Genomic DNA, 22,375 nt, shown 5'->3' on the forward strand with positions numbered 1-22,375 from the left:
TATCTAATTAACCTAATGATACTATATACTTTTTCTGCAATTAAAATTATAGTAATTTACTTTGTAACGTTTTTTTTTATTGCGATTATTTTACACAAGATATTATTTCTAATCGCGCTTCTTGCGCTTTAATGTTTTTTCACAAGTCTTAAACATACTTTGTTAAATACAGAGAGATTTAATTCACACTTGCGGCGGAAGTCGTCGGCGGACAATTTTGCGCTCTCGGCCGCGTAAAAGGGGAGTTTAATAGCGTGATGAATAAGATTAAAAAGAAAGGGGATAATAGAAAGGATAATAGCTCTAACGATGTCATAGAAATATTTCATTACGTTGAGTGGATCCACGTGGCTTTTATATCTGTGTATAGTGTCGTGAAATGGCACGAATAATTTCGCGAATGTCAAGTGGCGGAAAGAGAGGGCAAGAGGCAGGAAAGACGTTTAGGTATGCAAAATTGTCAACAATAAGACAGCTGACTACTCCAGTAGTTATGTTAAAACCGAAGCGAATTATAACAAACGTTTCTCGTACATTTTGGAAAATGGGAGAACACTTGAAATGCTATCGTATACAATAAAGCGGATGCGATGTTCTTCGAACCTTGATTGCCGTTGTGAATATTTAATGGAAATAGTGATATATATGGCAAATTGCTTGCAAGTCCATTAGAAATATTTAGACCAGAGATTTTATTTAAAAATTTCATTTTTTTTTATTCCAAGTATTTTATATTAAGTTAGCAGAAATCTTTTTCACAATTGTAGTGTTATGCATGAGCTTCTATATTATTATATTTTTTAATTATATACTTTATGGAGATCTTTATATGTAACATTTCTCGTGAATATAAATATTTATTTAATTAAGCTTATATAGAGAAGTAATTCTCAGAAATTTTTTTCCTAGAATTTTTTTATATCATTCAGTTTAATGAATTGAATATTAAAATGTGATACTTACAACTATTGAAATGTCAGTTTTGAGTATATGAAAAAATCAAATTTAATCTATGAATCTATGAAAAATTAGTTAATAGAATATTAATAATATTCTATTAATAATATTCTATCTTTATAAAATGAGGATATCTTAAAGTTAATTATAAAATAATTTATGTATTTTCAAGTGTTATTTTCAGTGCACTTATTATTATAAAATTTTACTCTTGCCCAGTTACCGAGTAATTTCTGAAAGCTCAATCATTGAATTAATCGAATCAAATATCATTAAAATTAATCTGTCGGATAATTTCGGCGAGATCGATTGTTTTTTTTTATTTGGCCTAAGGAAAGACGGCGGGAATGTCGCGCACAAGTATTGAAAGTGGATGGTTTAGTAACGAAATAATTATAATTTTGACGAAGTAAAACGTGCAACGCGACATTTATGGAGTTAACAATATGGTTGAGAGATTGAGAAGCATCATCCATGTCGAATTCAATTTTCTGCGATGCACAAACACACACAAATACACAGAAGATGAGCAATGCGTTACGCATGCGTTACGCGTGCGTTACGCATCGCGGCTTCGCTTGTGTGGATAAGTTAAGGGAGGAGCGGGATAACACGCGGGTCAACAGCCTTTGACAACCTTACGGCCTTCAGCAACCTTTCTTTTCTTCCTTCTCTTATCCATCATCTCGCTTTTCCGATTCTCGGCTGGCATTCGATTCGCGGTCGTCACCGTTAAATTGACTTGAAGACTTTCCGCAATGAAAAATACATACGGACGTAAAAAATTAAAATATTCAAAAAAGGAATAAGATGGGTTTTTACTATGTAAAATTGTTAGCTTTCACAATACATAATTTTTATGCAATTTTATTACAATTTTTATATTGTAGAAAAATTTATATTTCTTATATGTTTGTGTATTCTTTTTACATTTTAGATAAAAAATATATAGATTTTTGTTTAACAATGATTTCAAATAATTGATAATTATTTCGTTAGATAGTTTATGTTTTACTTTTCTATAATATGAGGATATTATATTTTATTTATTTTATTTTCCTATAATATTTAACTGCGGTATCAGAAAACGAGGAAGAAAATTTAATGTCACGCTATCTTCTATTAGGAAAAGCAACCTCAATTGGACAATTGCATTTCGGCTATCTCCCCCAATATATAGTATAATCGTAGAAGATTTTCGCCGAAAATTGGTTGCGCCATTGTGCTTTTATATAGTTAATTTGAGAAGTGCTCTTTTCGACGATGGGAAACCATCTGTCGGTGGCGTATAACATCCAATATAGGTCGTAGAAGTTAATACCAGGGTGTAGCATGACATCACGGAATTGGTATTTCAGCGAACGTGCAAACACACTTGTGTATTGTATCGTTCGATTCGAAACGACGGGAAATCGAGGGGTTCATATGGTGAATCACGTTTCGGAAGCTCCTTTTTCATCTTCTGAAATGCGATATTTAAAAGAAGCCAGAAAAGATTATCGAGATCACTGACTAAATGTTGACAAACGTGCCTCGTTTTTGTCGTACGTTGGGATCTTTTTTGGAAACAAAGTGTCACTTTTATAGCTTATATTTATTTAATAATTCTAAGATAAAAACAATTAATATTTAATATCTGTTAATATATATTATATTAACTAATTGATTGATTAATTGATTAACTATAACAGATATTAAATATTAATCATTTTTATCTTAGAATTTATTAAGTAACGTATAGCTTCTTTCACACGATAGAGAACGTGACACATTTTCTTAAAAACAAAAAAAAAATCTAGAAGAAATCTAGAAATTTGTAGAAGATGTGTAACATTTTTATACGATATCCGATCAATTTTTCAACTTGAATATATTTATGTTACAGCTTCGGGAAGCGGACGGGTGGCAGTGCCAGGCGACCCAACGAATGCTTCGTCCTCGAGCCCTCCGAGATGATTGTCGTGAGTAATTTTCTTTGCTCTATTAAAAATAACGTAGCGAGAGGAAACTGCGTGGAAGGATTTGCGTTTAATTTGTTTTCGAAGGAGAAAAACCGCAGGTATGCTTTATTTGTTCAATTTTATATGAAAGAGCGAGTTGCCAGCGCGCTCGCGCGCTAGACAGTTTTAATCAAAACCTGGAAGAGCAATATAATTTTTTTTAGCCGCGAAATGCGAAATTGTATTACGGCTCGAGCATTTATTCCGAGATATTTTCCCGAGTATTACGCGCTTGTGTTACAAACTATATACGGTATAAGCGGCGATATCGCGCGGCGAAAAGACAATGCGCTCCGGACGCTCGTGAAACGTGCAACGTGGTAGACAGTTAATCAATAGTTTCTCTCTCTCTCTTTCTCTTACTCCCTCGGTGTTATATTATGCCGAGGTTGAGTTTTGGATCCTCCGTCACGCTCTCGTAGTCGTCAGGCTTGTTTCATCTCGTTTTCATGCGGCGTTCGTTTCTCTTATGTGCGTGAAATTGGGGCAAAACTTTTAAGTATAGACATGCGGGATCACTAACGATTCGCGCGGAATCTCTCTCGAAGATTACCGTATCGATCGCAAATGATACGAATATCCGAGGAGCACTTTTAATTGTCGGAGTTTTTTTTTTGCAATAATGGAGAACATTGATCTTGGTCTCGATCATTTTTTTTATTTAAAGGTAAATTATTACTCGGTTTACAGTATATTTTTTAAGATTTCTTTAGATGACAGCTAGAACTTGCGACGAAAATTCAAGACGTTAAACATACATGTGTATTTTAATTTATGTATATTTATATATTTTGATTTATATTTTATTACATGATACTCATAAAATTTGTAAATAAAATTTTGTCTTGAATTTTGTCGCAAATGGCAGATCGTTTGAAGAAATCCTCTTTCAAGACAGATTATACTTTAAACTTTGTGAATGAATAATCGGATAAGTAAAAAATAATTTATCACATTTTCCTGTGAAAAGGAGAAAAGGAGAAAATATGCGATAGCGGAATATTCCTCTTTAGATTCCACTTCATTTATGCATTTTTATTAAATTATCTTGAAATGTGAAACGGCCATCAATTTCACATAAGCTAAGCTTAATTACATTCGTAGTTGCAACATTAATTGCAGAATCGCATGGAATTATTCTGATATTGCAGGTGAACTTTATTCGAGCATATCAAGTTGAAAATGCTGGTTTCTCTAATTACACAATGTGGACAAAATTAAGTTTCTGATTCGAGCTGCCATCTGTAATGGCATTCTAAACTGCTTTACCGACAAATAACGTCACACACTTGCTGATTGTTGATTAACTTGCATTCACTTACACATATGATTTGTATGTGAGATCATATTTTTCATTAAATAATAAAATTAAAAAAAAATATTCCAACTTTGCGAGATTTCTAATTATATTTTTTCAGCTTTTATTAATTTTTTCTTTTACTTACGAGTTTAATGTGTACAAAGTATATTGATAATTTTATTATAATATAACAAATATAAAAATCTTTTTAAAATAAAATAATTTTTATAATTTTTTTTGCTTTAAATATGTTTTTTAGTTTTTGATTTTTAAAAGCGATCTCATGTGCATATATGTGAACGCTTTGATTTCTTTGGAGAATTTTTAAGTAATATTCACGCTATATTAAATATATTATTCGATTTGGTTGCGACATAGAAAGATGTTACAGTATATTGGATTTGAGGCTTTAGTTCACTATCAATCAGATTCAATTTTCGACGACACACATACCTACTCGGCTTACACACCACAACAATCGGATATAATCTAGCTATGCATTTAAGCTATGCGCACCCTACATCCCAATTTTGCCATTAGAACAGTTACATCACTCGCAATAATCATGCGCGTTGTTTTTCACTGCGTTGAACTTTGAAATTTCGCTAAATCTACGCGCATTTCTGAGAATTAGTGTATTATTTCAAATAATAATGATAACATTAACTTATCCGGTCTCTTTGCGACTCGTAAAGCTTCATTTCATTGATAAAATAAATTCCATAATTGGGGGATAATGAAATTTGCTGTGGAATTGAAACGACAGGTCAGTCTATTTTTCATGACATTGTTTTAAGAATATGTCCGAATAAATAAAAAATTTATAGGAATAATTTATTCGAACCATTTATTTGAAAATGTAATAACCTTTGTTCTGATTTATTTAATTTTTTCTCACACGTCGACGGGAAACGTGAAATATGAATGAGGATTCTTTTATCGCGAGGACGTTTATCGGTTTTGACGAATTTTGATTGCGTGTTTGTCGGTGATTTGAGATTTTCTTCCACGTAATGTCGGGAAAAAAAAAGATTGACACCACCGTGGTACACGCGAGTTCACGTGCGTCCTCGAGTGACATTGTGACCTGATAACGAGAATTGGACGTCTGACCTTTAACCTTCGTCTCGTGGCACTTTATCCCTGTCGCTTTGCGGCATTCGAGAGCTAATTGCGTAGGGCTTCGTCGCTTCGGATGATGATTTATCATTGTCACGGCGCCTCTGCAAATACTCTACTCTCCTCTAATGCTGAAAAACTGTATGTACACCTACCTAGCATCCCGGAAATGTGTACTCGTACAATGTCACGTTCTTTAACAAATTTGAGTCGCCTTTTCCTCGGCGAAATGTAGAGAGAAATATTCAGATATTCTCATTAGAAATGTCTGAAAATAAAATCTCTTTTTCGCGGTGACTCTTATTTATTATGATTATTATTTCGCTCCAGTTTTTATCTCTCTTTGTTCAATTAATTACTATATTTTTGTAATATAAATGAACAAGGAAACAATTAGTTTTGCGGTCAAGGAAACGATATATACTTGTGGGACGTGTTGCTCGGGACATAAACGGAGTGTCACGTCGCGCAGGATGCGGGCATTAATTGCGTAACCGAGCACGTTTTATCCTTCGATGCGTCGTCGGCGCGTGCAGTTTTCGAGAAACTTTATGCGCCGGTGACGAAACATTGTCGAGATACGTCGGCGCTCGATGTGCCGCATTTATGAAACATAAATCTTCTTTGTTCCTCGTAGAATTCGATCACCGATCGCGTTGCAATTCATTAACATCGAGCACGTGCACAGTGGTATATATGTATAATAGAGACCTTGTCGACAAATTATAAATCTGCAAGCTAATATGTCATTGGCTTCGTTAATTATTATTATTATTTCATTTCATCCAGTCAACAGAATTTATATCATTCCGATAAATTTGCTAAATTTTGCATTTTAATTTTATCAATATTTATCGAATATCTTCCGAAATGATTAAACGAAACTTTTCGTAATCGTTAAAAATTCGCATATTTGTAACGATACTTACGGCGGATTCTCATTATATCTCAGAATATCGATCATTGAAACGAATCCATTGACCGAGAGACATTTTCGATTATTTTCTGTTCCGTCATTTTCTCAGAGAGAAATAAATTGTCGTTTACGTTTTGATCGAAACTTTCGGCGTATAATGATGTCGCTTTTCATGCGCGAACAGAAAGTTACCCCTCAAAGGAAAACTTTCTATTTATCTGGAAAAGTACGCACGCGGTATATATATCGGCTGGGGCCAATTTCCCAGTAGGGAAACCGATAACCGGCGACGGATCGATCATTATACGACGAACAAATATAGGAAACTTAACTTGGAGACCAACAAGTTGCAGTTCCGATAATATCGCGGAATAATCCGTTCTGCAGACGGATTGCCTCGTTTCCGAGATCGCGTATCCTTCCTTCCTCCTTCACTATACCATTGTATGTAAACTGATAACTAGATGATAGCAATCTTCGATCGCGAAACGAAAAAGGATGCTGTGCAAAAAATTCGTCGAAAAAAAAAATCAAAAAATAAAAAATGTATCTACCGATAGCGAGGAGGAAGGTTGAGAAGGAAAAGAATGCAGAAAAATTAAATAACGTTGCTAATAGAATTTCCGTGCCGGTTCGTTCCACACGCTCCGTGCACCCAATTATGCAATTATACAAATTGCGATCTGTGTCTCCCACGATTATTTCTCGACCCAAATGCAGGCGAGTCCGTCGAGATCGCTATAATCGCAAATCGCGCTGCACTTCTAAGCAATCGCGATTGATCGATATCCGATATATATATTTCGTTCGCGGAGCTCAAACGTGCTTTTTTTTTTCTTTTTTTTTTTTTGAATTCTATGACGGATTTTTTTCGCCATATTCCAAGTACGACTGCGGAAATGTTCGACGTAAATATATACGCGAATTTACGTAAGAATCGCGGCGGACGACGCCACATCCGTTATGCGTAAGCGTCTCTTGGATAAGGATTCATTACGCAGGGGATGCGTACAGGAAGTTTGAGTAAAATCGGAGCCGTGACTCGTCATGGTATTACTCAGATTTCAGTTTTTATCTCCGAGCTCCTTTTTTTAACGCCATTGTCCAAGCAGAAGGGTCTTTCTGCGTGTAATCCGTATTCACAATGCAGATTCCACTGTAGCTAGTTAATCCCATGCTGGATGAAATTTGCATATTATATAAATAGAGCTTGTAAAGAGAGACGACTCAACTTTGTTACACGTCAGGATAAATCTTTTAAAATTTTTAATGGATTTATGGTGAGATTTTTTTTTTCTTTTTTTATCGTGATAATTAAATTTTAAATTATGTATATTTTTGGTGTAAGACGCGAAATTCGAAATCTTGAGAAATTTTGACGGTGCGATCGATTGAATGTATTCCGGCATACTTTGCTGCACTTGGTTTGCTGAACTTTGACCGTACCTTCTTGCCCTTTGACATATTTCATCGACAGCATTCAACAACGGAGATTCTAATATTACAGTGAAGATTATTCTAACTGTTATTTCGAGGTATACTGGCTTATTGCAGCGCAAATTGAAATAATTTGATTGCGGCGCATGCTGGTATGTCTTCTCTCTTCTAGCATTCTATTATATTCTTACAATAAAGAGTTATATTATACTCTAATTTGTCAGTTTATTATGTATCTTTTATTAATATAAATATATATCAGTTGTATTTATTATTGCACACAGAGAGAATTTTCTCCTAAAATTTACCTTGAAAATCATAGTAATCGTAGAACAATATGGTATTGGAAGAATTTTTATAAGAGTACCACAATAAAAATATTATCTACCATCATAAGATATAAAATATGTTCGATTAATAAAATGTATTATGTACATATTTTTATTGTGATAAATATTAATTAGAGAAACTCTTATAAAATTCTTCCATAATATTTTCCCACGATTACCATGATTTTCAGGGTAAATTCTAATAGAAAATTCTCCCTCCTGTATAATAAAATTTTTATGATACAATTTCGATTGCATAATTGAACATTTAAGTGAATACGTTCGAGTATAATATTTTTGTTGTTAAAACTCTTAGCTTCTAGAGTGAAATGGCTTTTGCATAAATGATAGTAACCTTATAACTCGATTATAATTGAAAAGAGAGAGAGAGCGGGGTTCTTTCTTCATATAGTTTCTATCTCGTAAAGTTGTGGGGGCGCGACAGAAAATGTCAAGTAGGGTGACAAGGCGGCGCTTGTAAACGCTTGTAACCTATTTTGAATAGCCAAGCTCGGTTGACATAATGACCTAAGGCGATACAAAGGAAGCTTATTAGCCGTATCGTATAAGTATACGATGGTGCGCTTGGTCCTTTATATAGTTGACAATTTCTGGAATCGTGCGACATACGAGAATGGCAAATCGAACACACGGGATTTTTGGGACGGACAAATATTCGAAACCTCGCGCCAGTTTTGCCGGAACGGAAAAACGGAGAAAGCAAAAGAGAAAGAAGAGAGAGAGAGAGAGAGAAAGAGAAAGCGACCAGATTTGCTCCGAAAATAAATCCTTGTACCCAGACAACGTGTCCTCCGTTTATGCGAGGTCGCTGCGTTTCTTTTCTTTTTCGTCTGTAAATTCCGCTGAATGTCTCGACGCGATTTAAATTCGCGTCTTTGGACAGAGATGCATTTTTTACGGAATTTTTTACCACGCGATACGAAATTTTTATATTACATATTTAGTATATTTGATAAGTTTTGAGTTTTTATGGTCGAGTTGAAAATTTTAATATTCTTTTCAAAATTGTCTCTTTTATATAAATATTATATATGCAAAAATGTGTTTGAATTTTTATTTGAGAAATCAAAATAAAAAAACTACTATTTATATATAATTTTTAAAAATATCTTTTAGATACAGAATATATATTCTCTATAAGAGATTAATTTTGAAGGGAATATTGAAATTTTCAGCTTGAACATAAATTCAAAATTCATCAAATATACTAAATGTGTAATATAAAAATATCATGTGGTTAAAAATTCTACGTAAAAAATGTATCTCTGTCCAGAGATACGAATTCAAATGGCGTCGATATTCAGCGTCGAAATTTACAGACAAAAACATGTATTTTTCGAACTTCTGTTATTTTATTCTACAATTTTCTATTATTTTATTTATAATGTTCTATTATTTTATTTTCTAATGTAGAGCATTTGTTTCAAGAAAAATTAATTATAGCCCATGTTGATGCTCTTGTTATCAGCTAATAGTTATTAATCAGAACAGTCGGAACTGTTAGCCTTGAACCTATCTACGGGGGTCTGTCTGTGCTGTCCTTGTATGCTTTATCATATTGACCTGGCTCCTTTTAAACGCACGTTCCAAGTCGACACACTTCCGGAGCAGGAAGCATACGTGGGCATGTGCTATCTCTTTTCATTGTTGGAATGTATCTTTAATTTCCTTAGTTTAATTCACGAACGTCGTGGAAAATTATTTCCCGTTATCTTGCGCTTCGCAACTTTATTGTATATATACGATACACGATGAATGCTCGGTCTCGTGTGGCTCGCAAACGTCGCTTACAGATATTCGACGAAGAATTTCGCGGAAATTAGTAGCGCGAAATTGCGCGAATAGTGTGACGTAATTGCTCTTTCAAAAAAAAAAAAAAAAAAAAAAAAAAAAAAAATCTCCATGCTTTCTTCTCCGGCAATAATAGTGTATTTTTAAAACTCGAGATGAAACGATACGTATTTATCTTACTTGCATTCAGTATATTATATATATATATATATATATAGGAGAATATAATATGCGCCTGTATTTATCTGTGAACGTTGATACACGAGATCTTAGCGATGAAAGCAAACCGTTGTCGATGGAGACTTGTGACGTGGTCGTTCGACCTAGATCTTTTTCCGCTAGATATATGCACCTGCAGCTGCAACCTGTCCCGTCTATCCATCTACCTGCCTACCTATCTCCGGTCTAAGGCCTTCTATTGAGCAATTGAGCGCGATACGATTACGGGTCTAAGGTTCTCTCTCTTTCTCTCGTGCACTTTGTTGGAAGCTGTCCGTGCATTTCGCTTGCAATTATCGCGATTGTTCCGCAATTTTCTGACGCGAGTGGGTGTGAAGGTGCGATATGTGATACGGTTGTTCAAGTGGTGGGCTGATGCGCGTATATCGATTCCTCGAATACGAGCGAGTGCGTAAAACGTCATACGATAGACTTTTCATTCATGCCTCACGTTCGGAGACACGCCAGTGTAGAATCGTACTCGAACCAAGAGTCTCGTGTCGGTAATTTCGATAACTATTTACAAGCTCTCGTGAGGACGCTTTTTTTCATTGTCGCGATAAGCAAGAACGCGATAACAATGACAGTGTCTACGTTTAGAAACCGTATTTTAACGGTATAAAGATATATTGTTTGACATCTGGAAGTAGTGTAAAAAAAACCTATTATTCGCGGCTTATCTTAATATGCACAATATTTTCCAAGTATGCGTACTCTTTCCGATAATAACATTAACTCTTCTATATAGAGAGCATTTTTTCTAGAATTTACCTTGAAAATTATGATTAACGTAGGACAATGTGGTATTGGAAGTATTTTATGAGTTTTTCTGAAATAAAAATATTAATATCGACCACAATAAGATATATAAAATATGTTCGATTAATTTGATATATTTTATTGTGGTAAAAATATTAATCAAAGAAACTCTTATAAAATTCTTCATATTGTTCTGCGATTATCATGAATTCAATGAATTCTAAAAAACAATTCTTCGCGTGTACTTCCGTGATACAAAAAGAAATTGTCTATATTTTACTTTTTACAGTGAACTTTATTTTGGACATATATATCTGTAAAAAATGTTTGTCTTCGATTAAAATAAAATGAAGTCTATTATGCGCGCGTGCACAAAAGCGAAAATAAATAAAACTCACGCTTAATGTGATTTTAATTCGCGACGGTCAAAGATGTCATTGGATGGAAGCGAATATGTTAAACCTCGGACAATACGTCATAGCTCGGGAGAAATTACGACGAATGAACAGACGTTGTGGCAAATTAATGATACGACCGGTGTCCATTTTAAGCGGGGTACATAAATTGGATGCCACGGGCGATCTCCCCTCGGGCGGTTGACACCACAAACACGTTGCATGCAGAAAGATAGAACTGTCTCTCTCTCGTATACCCGGGCGATTGCGCCGGTGATTAAGTGTTCACGCACGCGACAAAAAATGAACATCCGCGAAGAAGAAGATAGCGCGCGTCGCGCTTATCGTCCCGGACGACGAATACGGATAGACCCCAGTCACTTTCCGTGTCTGGTTCCGCGTGGTCGACGAGGCGCAATGTCGCGGAATTAAAGTTAAGAAAAAATTTTAACGCTTTTTCAAAAGTTTTTTTCTGGTATTTTGGGGAACGCGATTCAGAGAGTGCGAGACATTTTATGAAAACAGGGTGTCTAGCGGTCAGGGAAATCTGGAAAATCGGGCACTGTCAGGGAATTTCATAAATCTGGAATTGTCAGGGAAAAGGCAGGAAATTTTACTATTTGTCTGAATTTTTTCACATTTTCTACATTTGTCTCAATAATTTGAAACTTTATATTTTTAAATAAATATAAACTTTTTCTTGACTCCCAGCGCGCTAATTTTCTGTGTTGATTCATCTACAGCGTGTTCGTTAATTTATATTTTTATTGTTGTGTTATTTTATTTTAATGTGTTTAACATAGAGATAAAACTAAAAATTTAATATAATATAAATAAAAAAGGTGATTATTTAAATAGTTTATAGTGACATATTTGTATCGTACATAATGCAGATTGTATAATTGATTAAAATTTTTGTTTTTTAACTTTTGAACTTTTCATTGTTGACAAAAATATCTCAAGGATTTCATGAATTTAACATTGAATTTATTTATCACATAAATATAAATGCAAATTATATATTTGGAAAACATGATACTAAAAAGTCAGGGAAAAATTAAATTTCTGGTTTTGGAAAATTTGAAAAATTCAGGGAATATTTGTCTGCTGGAGATCCTGGAAAATCGATCAGGTATCGAAAAGACGTCCATTTGTGTTGCATCTTCGGTAGATTTCATGCGGATGAAAAGAGGCTTCTCTTGTGGAAGCTCGAGAACTGTCAAACTGTCGCGCGGTAGGTCTCGCGGACTCTTTGACACGGGCCATAAACGATTTTTCGAGGATTTCTATGAGAGACTTTTCAAGTCGCCCTATCGACTACCTAGCAGTTCCTGGTAGCACGACAATTTCGTTTCGTTTCGACGGACACACAATCTTCTCAGAAGACGAGAATGTGTAATAAAAGCGAGACAATTCGCGACGAATTTTTTTTTGTAGTGATTGTCCGGCAATTTGATCACGAGTTTAAATTGTGATCAATTAATTGATAACGATTTCTCGCGGAAATATCTGCGCGTTATCTCTTATTCCTCTGTTGTTTGCTTATCTCGATCAGGTATGACAGCGCGATTTATCGAACACATGTTTGTTCGATTTCTGCGCGTTTTCTCCTGTGCGCGAATTTCTTCTGGAAAATATTTTCCAATCCCTGTCGTCATTTATCGAGGATATCTTGCACAGGTGTAAATCGTGTATTTCCTTCTTTCGCGGGAAGAAAGATTTCCATCCAGTTTTTTTTCGCCACTTTTCCTTTCGATGACTTTAAATCGCACATTTCGACAATTTTCCCTTCATATATATTTGTTGCGAGGAAGAAAGATACATTTTCCGCCTCATTTCTCTCTCCGTTTGTTTGCGCCACGCGCAAATTTCTTCCTCTCATTCGGAATGCAAGCGATGCTGCTATTTCCGTCCATCCTGCTAGGACAACCGGCAGCGTTCTTTATCTCTTTAGATTCTGCTGGCGCTTTTTTTCCCGCTGGATCTCTCTCGCACCGTCCGGTTTTTAGGACCTATATGCGTGACGCCAGTGGTGTCGGAGGCGCAGGAAGGAACCGAAAATAAAGTAGACAGGCGCCCTGAGAGTCGCGGATGCTCTTCTCTCTTCGTATGAATACCGACCTCGGCTGCTCGTTCGCGGAGGTCCCGGAGAGAAATTTTTAGCTCGGTATACACATCCGTGTGTAGCCTCTGTGTAATGTAGACTTCTCGTACTACTTGGGGAGACAGTTTATATATATATATATATATATGTACATGCCCGCGTTTCGTCACACACATATGTATATGTACTTTTTCTCGTTCGGTTCGTGTACGCAGCACTGTAATTTATATCGTATCCGACGTTCAGCTTCACGTTTTTATGGCGTATATTCGCGATGTCGCTAAATTACGGTTTCAATATTTGCAGATACACATACAAATCTCAAATGCAACTTTTTAATATTTATGAAATGAGAGATTTTTAGTGCATGATGTACTAATATGTATTCAACGATTCTATATGAAAAACTTGTAGAACATAATTTGATGAACAGTTTATATAATATATGATTTATAATATATATCTGTGTAAAAATTTGAGACTTAAAAAAAAGAAATATTTCGTAGAAGTAAACTAATATTTAATGCTGATGTATTTCACGAATATTATTTATTGACTGTTATCTCGAGTTTGACTAACTTGTTTGAAAGGCCTAAAATCAATCACGTAATATCTTTCGAGGTCCCTCGTTGTTTTACAAGTGGCTTATTTTAAGTTCTAGAACGCCAGTTTTTTTAAACTTCTTAGAAGAACAGTGTAATTTTTTATGTTGACACGTGTATTCGATCTCTTTAACAAAATTAATATCGAAATATTTGCTTTCAATTTGTTACGAAAGAGTAATTATATCGCAAACAACATTTATTTTAATTAAATATAATGTCCAAAGAATAAAATGTAATAAATGTCATTTATTAATTTAACTGTATATCAATTTAACCAGAGATATTTTTTTAAAAAATAATAAAATATTTTTCATATAAAAAGAATTCTTTATCCTATATTAAATCATATTTTATTTGTATTAAACACCTACATTTATATCAAGTATCGTATTTTTTTATTATTTTTCGCATCGACAATATCGATGTCGCTTTAAAATTGCGCTGGTTTATCACAAGTTATTTCGCCTGAAATTTTTATTTCTTATTGTTATAATCTTTCAATTTCTCACGTCGATATAGGACAAAGCAAACGTCACGCACATATGACGAGTCTTTCTACGTTCCTGAGTACGTGTAGTCACGTGACCGCAAAGACCGTGATCCGCGGTCTTTGGCCCTCTTGAAGAATCGTGAACGATTCAGTTCTCGGCGAGACACGACGTATGTAAGAGCCCGTACGTACACGTGTGTCGAATCATAACTGCGCGTCTCAAGCAAGATAGTTCCACATTAACGATTTCACGGAAGCCATCTCCGTCGATGTCCTACCTCGACCTCGAGATTGCATGGCTCGCAAGGTCTCTCCTCGACGTGATTAAACGAACGCATTAAACTAGTTACGAGTGCACCATCATGCTTCTCATAAATTTCCAGCCGCGTTCACCCGAGGTATTATAACGTTTGATGTTTATAGTGCTTGCTTTTTATGCGGCTCGAAATCTACAAAGTGTCTGATCCAGTGAATAATGTGACAACGTGTCGATGTATTGTTGGAAATTTGTATATAACAATATTGTGCGAGAAAGAGAGAGAGAAAAGTTGAATCCAAGATAGTATATTACTCTACGTGATTGATTGACATAGTGAAAGATGACGTTTTTTCCCTCGATCAATTTGTCTAATGAGATATGGCAGTGAAGAAAACGCGCGGAAGTAGTTTGGTGTCGGCGTTTTGTAATTTCGATTAAATTGAATCCGATAATTAATCGCGATGCTGAAGTATACAAGCAGGACCGGGCGATCTCGGGTCGTCGTGAGAAAACGGAAAGGACGATCCTTGTCTAGAAGCTGGCCTGGGACACCCAGAACACTATCGATCGTGTCATCCGAGGTAAAGAAGTGATATAGAAAGAAGGTGAAAACGATGTAACGGACAGATTACGTCTATCAATCTAGTAAATTGAGCAATTCGCGTGAGAGTTTATTTTTATAACACGCTAATGTTTGCTTTAAATAAGTTTGAGAAGAAAAGTATCCGCAAACATCGTATCGAGAACTGATAAAAAATACCTATTTTCAGGTTTGATTAAAAAATATTAAAAAATAATAATAACGAGAGAAACCCACACAAGGAATATAATTTATATTGATACTTGACATTATTATATTTATTATATTTATTATATTTGCATATCGTATTTTATTTTATTGCATTTTATATACAAAAAATATGTAGAATAAAATTCGGTTAGATTCATTCATTCTTTATTAATGATTTTAATAACAGCTGACTTGTTTGTTGTGTGATGAAAAATTAATCAATAAATTGATATCAAATTTTGATGAAACATCGCTATCTCTCTTGATAGCGCGATTATTTCTTTGAAATGATAACCTTGCGAGAGACGATGGATACGTGCAACCGTGATGTACGAACGAGGTCATTAATGCTCGGTCGAGATCGATGTAAAGAACGAAGAGGTAAACCGCGTTTATATCTCGCCATCGTTTTATCTCGTCCGATGCATAACGTATGTGTACATGCATACACGTGTGTGGACCTGTCACCCACGCACGGGTCGAAAGTCCCACGCAGAGATTGAGCGCACAATGTAGGAGAAGAATGACGAACGGCATGAATGAGAGCGTATAATTGACAGAGTATGTATTATTTTTCTGTCTGACCGTATAGTTAACTGTTTGTGAAGAATTGACGGTACATTGGCGGTATATACACAAACGATATAATCATTTTGGAATTATTATTTCGTATACTCGCGATGTTTTGTTTAAATAATTATATCGAAAATAAAATTATACTATTTACCTTACTAATCATTTTGACAAATGTTTGATTAATTATCTTTTCATGCTGTTTATTTAGAATTTATGTAATAATAATAATAATTTTGTTTCTCCAAAATTATCAGATATGTCAATTGAACTGCATAAAGAATTGATTTTTTTATTGGTTATTATTAACAGTAATGTTAGTAATGTATTTTTAATTAAAATTTATATTTTATTATTTACATGCATTTAATATGTAAAATTATTTTTGATTATATTTCACTGATTTGAGTTATTGGAGAATAATTTATATTTTTAATGGGTTTTTTTAAATAATTGATAAGGGAATACATACATATGTGTGTGTGTGTGCATGTGTAAAATTTATACAATTAAATATTGTAAAATATTACGAATAATTCGCTGTTGTTTACATTTATATCTAACGCGGTAATTGTTTACAATAGAATCGTTATGTCATAAAAACATTGCACATTTTGCATCGTCTGTTTATTGGTTGCATCATGATTGCATTTTGCTGATTGAGAATGTTACGCGTGCTTTCAAAATCAAGCATTGGTTAAGCAAGAGAGATAATTACAAAATATTATGTGATTGCATATTATTTCTCGTACGAACATTAAAGATTTATTAATATCAACGTAATCTTAGGATTAGTTGGCAATTTTTTTTTAATTACCGCGTAGATAGGAATCGAAAAATTTACAAGTAACACTCTGTTGTTTCTTATATGACGTAAGGAACAAATGTGATGGATTTTTCTTTGTGCTTTTCGTCAACGCAAAAATATGTAAGCGGGAAAAATACCGAATCGGAATGTCATTCGATCGATTGTCGATAGAAACTGAACTTTCATCCTGAAATTGGCTGAACATTCATTCTAACAATCAAGTCACGAGGGAACGGTTCCGTGAATGGAACATATAACCAGCACATCTACCGGAAGTCCGGCCTACGAGTTCCGGCCCGAAGCGCACTCGTCTCATTGTCTCTTTCATTCTTTTTGTTTTTTTTTCGTTACTGTTCAGCAACGAATGTCGCTGCCTGTCAACCGAAAAAAAGGCATAAAGAATGAGAGGCGAAAAGTTAAAATTAAAAGTCTGAAATGATAATTAATAGCAGTGAGCCTCTGAAGAACCTTATGATGTTTATTTATTAATTAAAACAATTAATATATGTATATATATTTTTCCATGTACATATTCTTTTAAAAGATCGATTAATATACATATACCAATTACGACATTCAATAATTACTATTTAATAGTTACTATAAGTAATTTTACATTTTTTAATTAAGATTATATATCTTGTGCGCGTTAAATTATCTCCAACAAATTGCTTCGTGTTTTTAATTTTATAGATAATATATAGCGTTGGAATATATTTCTATGTAATTCAACTTGTTGCATCAAAAGTGTTGTTAGCAAGAGATTGCTTCTACTTAATTCTACTTTCAAATTTATAACGGATACCATCTGTTTCTCTCCTCATCGCATATTATTTATTGAAATTTCAGATAATCTGACATAGTATAAAGCATAATTTTCCAAGATATTAGATATCTATTTTTTATTTTTGATATTATCAACGTAAATTAAAGCAAAATTATTTAGATTTATATTTATAGATGTATAGATTTATATTTAATATTTATATTTATATTATCTAGGTGCAACTGTTAAGGTATAATGAGTCTTAAATGTATTACAACGATAAAGTAATGCAGCTGCAACACTTGCATCTGCACAGGTGATGTCGGCGCCTGATTAGACTATCAATGAATTGTCCTTTGAACAAAATATAATAGGCATTTTTATTCTGCCTGAAGCATATTTATTGTTATCTTTGTATAAATCGTGATACAATTGTTTAATTGCACTTGTGTATGCACCGGAAAAATAATAATTGCCCACATTAAATATTCAAATGATGCGATCTCTTTTTTATTATGAATTCTTAACCAAATTTTCTTGCGATTGCAAAGTGTGCTCCAAGAACTGTTTTTGTTTAAAGTTTCTTTCGATTAATTAGCGAACTTTTTTTCTAAACAAAATATATGTAATATTAATTTTGAATTGGCGAGTGACAGAACATAAAAAGATATATATTTTAATGAATAATATCTCTCAGGGACAAAAATAGATAACTAAACTTTTTTTTTAAATAATTGTAGGCGAATTATTCCCTGATATTAATTTATAGTCTAGTTTTATTAATATACTTTTTTAAATATTTTTAATGTTAATTATATATAATATATTTTTTAAAATATTTTTAATATCAATTATATATAATATATAATTTTTAATATTTTTTAATATTTAGTATGAAATATTTTTCTAATAATTTTAATTTTAATATTGAATATTGAGAAGACGATGCTTTGCAATCAAGTCTTTTTTTTGCGAGAGAAGATTGCACGCTAAATTGATAAAGTCCATAGATAAAAACATTGGCGATAGTTGTAGAATATCCCGTGCATAGTGCTTATCTGTCTCACAGTTATGTGGGACGTTGCGAGTTAACATGCAGATATCAAGTTGCGCTTACATATTGACATCGACATCATTTCTCGATGATTATTCAAACACGCGTTTTATTACACACACGTACATATGCATAGTAATCATTTCCTGACCGTAAGAGGTCCAATCAATTAGACATCATTTATTTATAGGCTTTTATACTTGCATCATTGTACAAACTGATGTGTCTCTTTTTTGCAGATCGACTATCCGGAAGTTCATGGTGGAGGAAGGATGCATCGACCACCACACCCGCATCCCATAACCGACCACCGTCAGGTCAACCTGGTCTTCGATGATACGGTAAATATCTCTATTTGTCACTGATTTATAGTCCACTTAGCAGTCTAAATCGTTTGTAAGATATTTTTCCTTTCTATTCATCCGAGCAAGTCGAAGTCTAAAGATGTCTTCTTCAAAGGAATTGCAGACTCACAAATTACTCTGTTCGTGTTCTTGACACATATATTCATTTTTATCCAGATACCCAGTTATAGAAAAATTTCGAATCATGGTTCTCATAAGGTATCTCGAATAGGTGTCTGCAGAAATTTTGGTAGAAAAAAGTGTGTAATTATTATTGGGGATTTAACATATATGTATAAAGTTTCTTCCTCCATCGAAACATTCATCTCGCGTATATAACACACATTTCTCCTCTTCGCTGACCGAATTATCTTCTCATCGAAATCAGTATCGCCAGATGATGTACAAGCTTTGACAGTCTCAATACCAGATCCTTGCGCAGTCGTTCCCGAAGAATCATTCCGATAATCGGAATTCCATTGATCTGTCGGACACGTGCGACGAGGATGATTCTGGCGGACGAGAAGCTGAATGGAAGAAACAATTTGGGAAGTAGCGTGTGGCACAAAACGCGGGACAAAAGGAAAAGTGAGGCGCACACATGAGCGACATAACGGGTCGTATAAATCATCTGTCGGGTCGGGCAGTGGCCTTTCGAGCGTTTACTATCCGTTGCTGGATGGATGCTGCGAGCAGCAGCAGCAGCGATGTTCTCTTCTGCGCAACCAATCTCTCTCCATTTGCCTCTGTCTCTCCCTCTCTCGACTTTTCTCCACAAGAGTCTCGATCGACCGTCCGTCGACTCCTTAAGCGCATCTCACACGACGACCCTGAGAGAGAGAGAGACCCTTTAAGATCAATTCAGGTGTCGTTATCGGCGTCAATTTACGTCATTGCTTGCTTATTGTTCCGCATGGCATTAACTAATCGCGAAGGCTGATGAATATTAATTCACGAGAGCACTGACGTGCTCTTTCTCGATCAGTTTCTCGAGCGTGTTTTGCAATCTTCTTATATGATGTTACGTTCGGCTGCGACTATGTTTTTGCCGACATTTGCGTGGGCGAAAATCGAAGTAGGTTGTATTACATATCGGGCGTTACATCGTTATTTTTAAGCCTCGGTTATTTATGTTATTAGATTCTACCGTCATGATTATTACACTGAAAAAAATTTATCGAATTTAAAAATAAATATTTACTTCAATACTGCCTAATGAATCGATTTATTTGAGACTAATAATATTGGTTTTATATGTGAAAAATATTTATTCAGTATAAGAAAATCCTTTTCAAAACAGATAAATATTTATTAGTTTCAAATAAATGATTTATTAGGCAGTATTGAAATAAATATTTATTAATTTAATAATTTTTTTTCAGTGTATCGTGCATGCATCAACGCCCGATTGCAATTATCGCGAATTTAATCGCGTTTATTATATTTTGTATTTTTATTTTTTTGTTAGAGATTTTAATTTTGAAACTGGAATTTTATACACATTAATTTGCAAATTTTCATTATTTCATTAAAACAAATTATAATTAAAGTCATGATAAATCTCGGACGATGTGATATACATAGACAATATCATTTTAAAGGAGATTTGATTCACGGAGAGAATTTTATATAATCTCTCAGTTCTTTTATTCTCCATTTTAAAATGCAATTCCATAAAGTAAATTCATAATTATTCATAATCGTTTATCATCAAATCGCTTCGAACTCATCATTCTCATCAAGTAGCCGCCTCTCACGAATCAGATATAGTTGCCGTTATTTAAATTCCCTGTTCCCAAGCCGCAAATTGCACTCGAACCCCTTCTTTTTCCCAACATAGCCCGACTGTGTAAGCATTAATAAACTAAGATAGATCATTATCGTGCAATTTTTATTTTTAATCTTTGTCTGCTGGAATTCTATTTACGTATTGCGAGAACTGCCATAAAGTCAATAATGATTATATATGCGTATATTATGTAGATAAGTTGAGATGTAAATTTCTCTAGCTTTACATAACTAATTTAGTCTGCTGCAAATTTGCGATTTACTTTTTAAGAGATGCGCAAATTCTAGTTGTATATTTATTAAATGGGAACAAATATTGATAGTAAGAGATATGTGTAGTTAGTGTGCGATGAAATTTAATTGAATTTCCATGCGATATTTGTATTGTATGGACGACGAAATTTCATTAAACTTCCATCTATACCCTTATATATATGTGTATTTACAAAATCTAATGAAATTCACTCTAGTCAAATTCTTTGTATCAACATTAGTCACTATTTTATATGATTTTTCTTCGGCGATTTTCGTTTCTCTCAAAGAATTGATTACTCTATATATAATATATTAAAACTTTGGAATTTTTCATTTTTTTAATGTTTTATTTTATTTTTTTAAACGTGAGAATTTTCTTTTAGAATTTATCCTGAATTAATCATGAGACAATATGGTATTGGAAGAATTTTATAAGAGTTTCTCTGATTAATATTTACCACAATAAAAAAATATTATATACCTGTATACATAATAAAATTAATCGAATATTTATATCTTATTGTGGTAGATATTCAGACTTTTTTTTTATTATGATATTAATCAGAGAAACTCCTGTAAAATTCTTTCAATACTATTATTGTTTCACGATTACAATGATTTTCAGAGTAAATTCTAAGAGAAAATTCTCTCTGTGTACAAATATTTTTAAAAATTTTTAATTTTATTTTTAAAATCGTGTTAATTTAATTTTTTTTATTTTATATTTATACATTTCAAATTTCTATTTTTGAATAAAAATTCATTTAGTACACATATTCATTAAGTATACATAGATTTATAGTAAATTTTTAGTACACTTATATAGAAAAAGCAAATATTTTTCATATTGTTTAGTGAACTTTATTTTCTCTCTCCTGTCGTTTTTTTTTATTAAACTTTAAATGAAACTAAAATTCAAATTAAAACTTTAAATGAATATTATTATGAATGAAATCTCATTTTAAAGAAAAAAAATGACAAGCTCTTATAATAAATGTCATGTTTTTGACATTTCACTGTCGGCTCGTCGGGAATCAGATTTAATTTCACGGTTCATGATCGCGCTTATAACGAAAGCGCGCGAAAGAGAATATTTCTCCGAATTTCCTCTGAAAAATAAAAAAAGAAAACAAAAAAATGCGATCTCGCGCGCGGAAGCCACAGGTGGCCCCGGCATCGTTTCCCGCCGGCCGGCGCGAAACGCGCCCCTCGTTGACACGGGCCTGAGGAGCGCGCTCGGCGCGACTGGGCGGTCACGTGACTATCCTGCGTTCTCTCGAAGGGAATGCCAGCGGC

General features: G+C 33.8%; 1 protein-coding gene across 13 annotated transcripts in view; it reads left to right on the forward strand.

The window, feature by feature from the left end:
• Positions 1 to 22,375, forward strand: part of LOC114940708 (rap guanine nucleotide exchange factor 2) — a 124,019-nt gene that overhangs the window by 86,117 nt on the left and 15,527 nt on the right. For 12 of the 13 annotated variants that reach the window (XM_085483453.1, XM_085483458.1, XM_029315442.2 and 9 more), the window contains 2 exons: positions 2,843 to 2,918; positions 18,932 to 19,033. In XM_085483453.1, the coding sequence (XP_085339579.1) occupies positions 2,843 to 2,918; positions 18,932 to 19,033 (178 nt within the window). Of the gene's footprint in view, positions 1 to 2,842; positions 2,919 to 14,278; positions 15,283 to 18,931; positions 19,034 to 22,375 lie in introns of those variants that run through there. The other variant, XM_029315444.2, reaches the window with a different exon arrangement.

This window comes from Nylanderia fulva, unplaced genomic scaffold (assembly GCF_048542155.1).
Source record: "Nylanderia fulva isolate GAGA-0341 unplaced genomic scaffold, ASM4854215v1 Scaffold25, whole genome shotgun sequence".
NCBI classification, from domain to species: domain Eukaryota; kingdom Metazoa; phylum Arthropoda; class Insecta; order Hymenoptera; family Formicidae; genus Nylanderia; species Nylanderia fulva.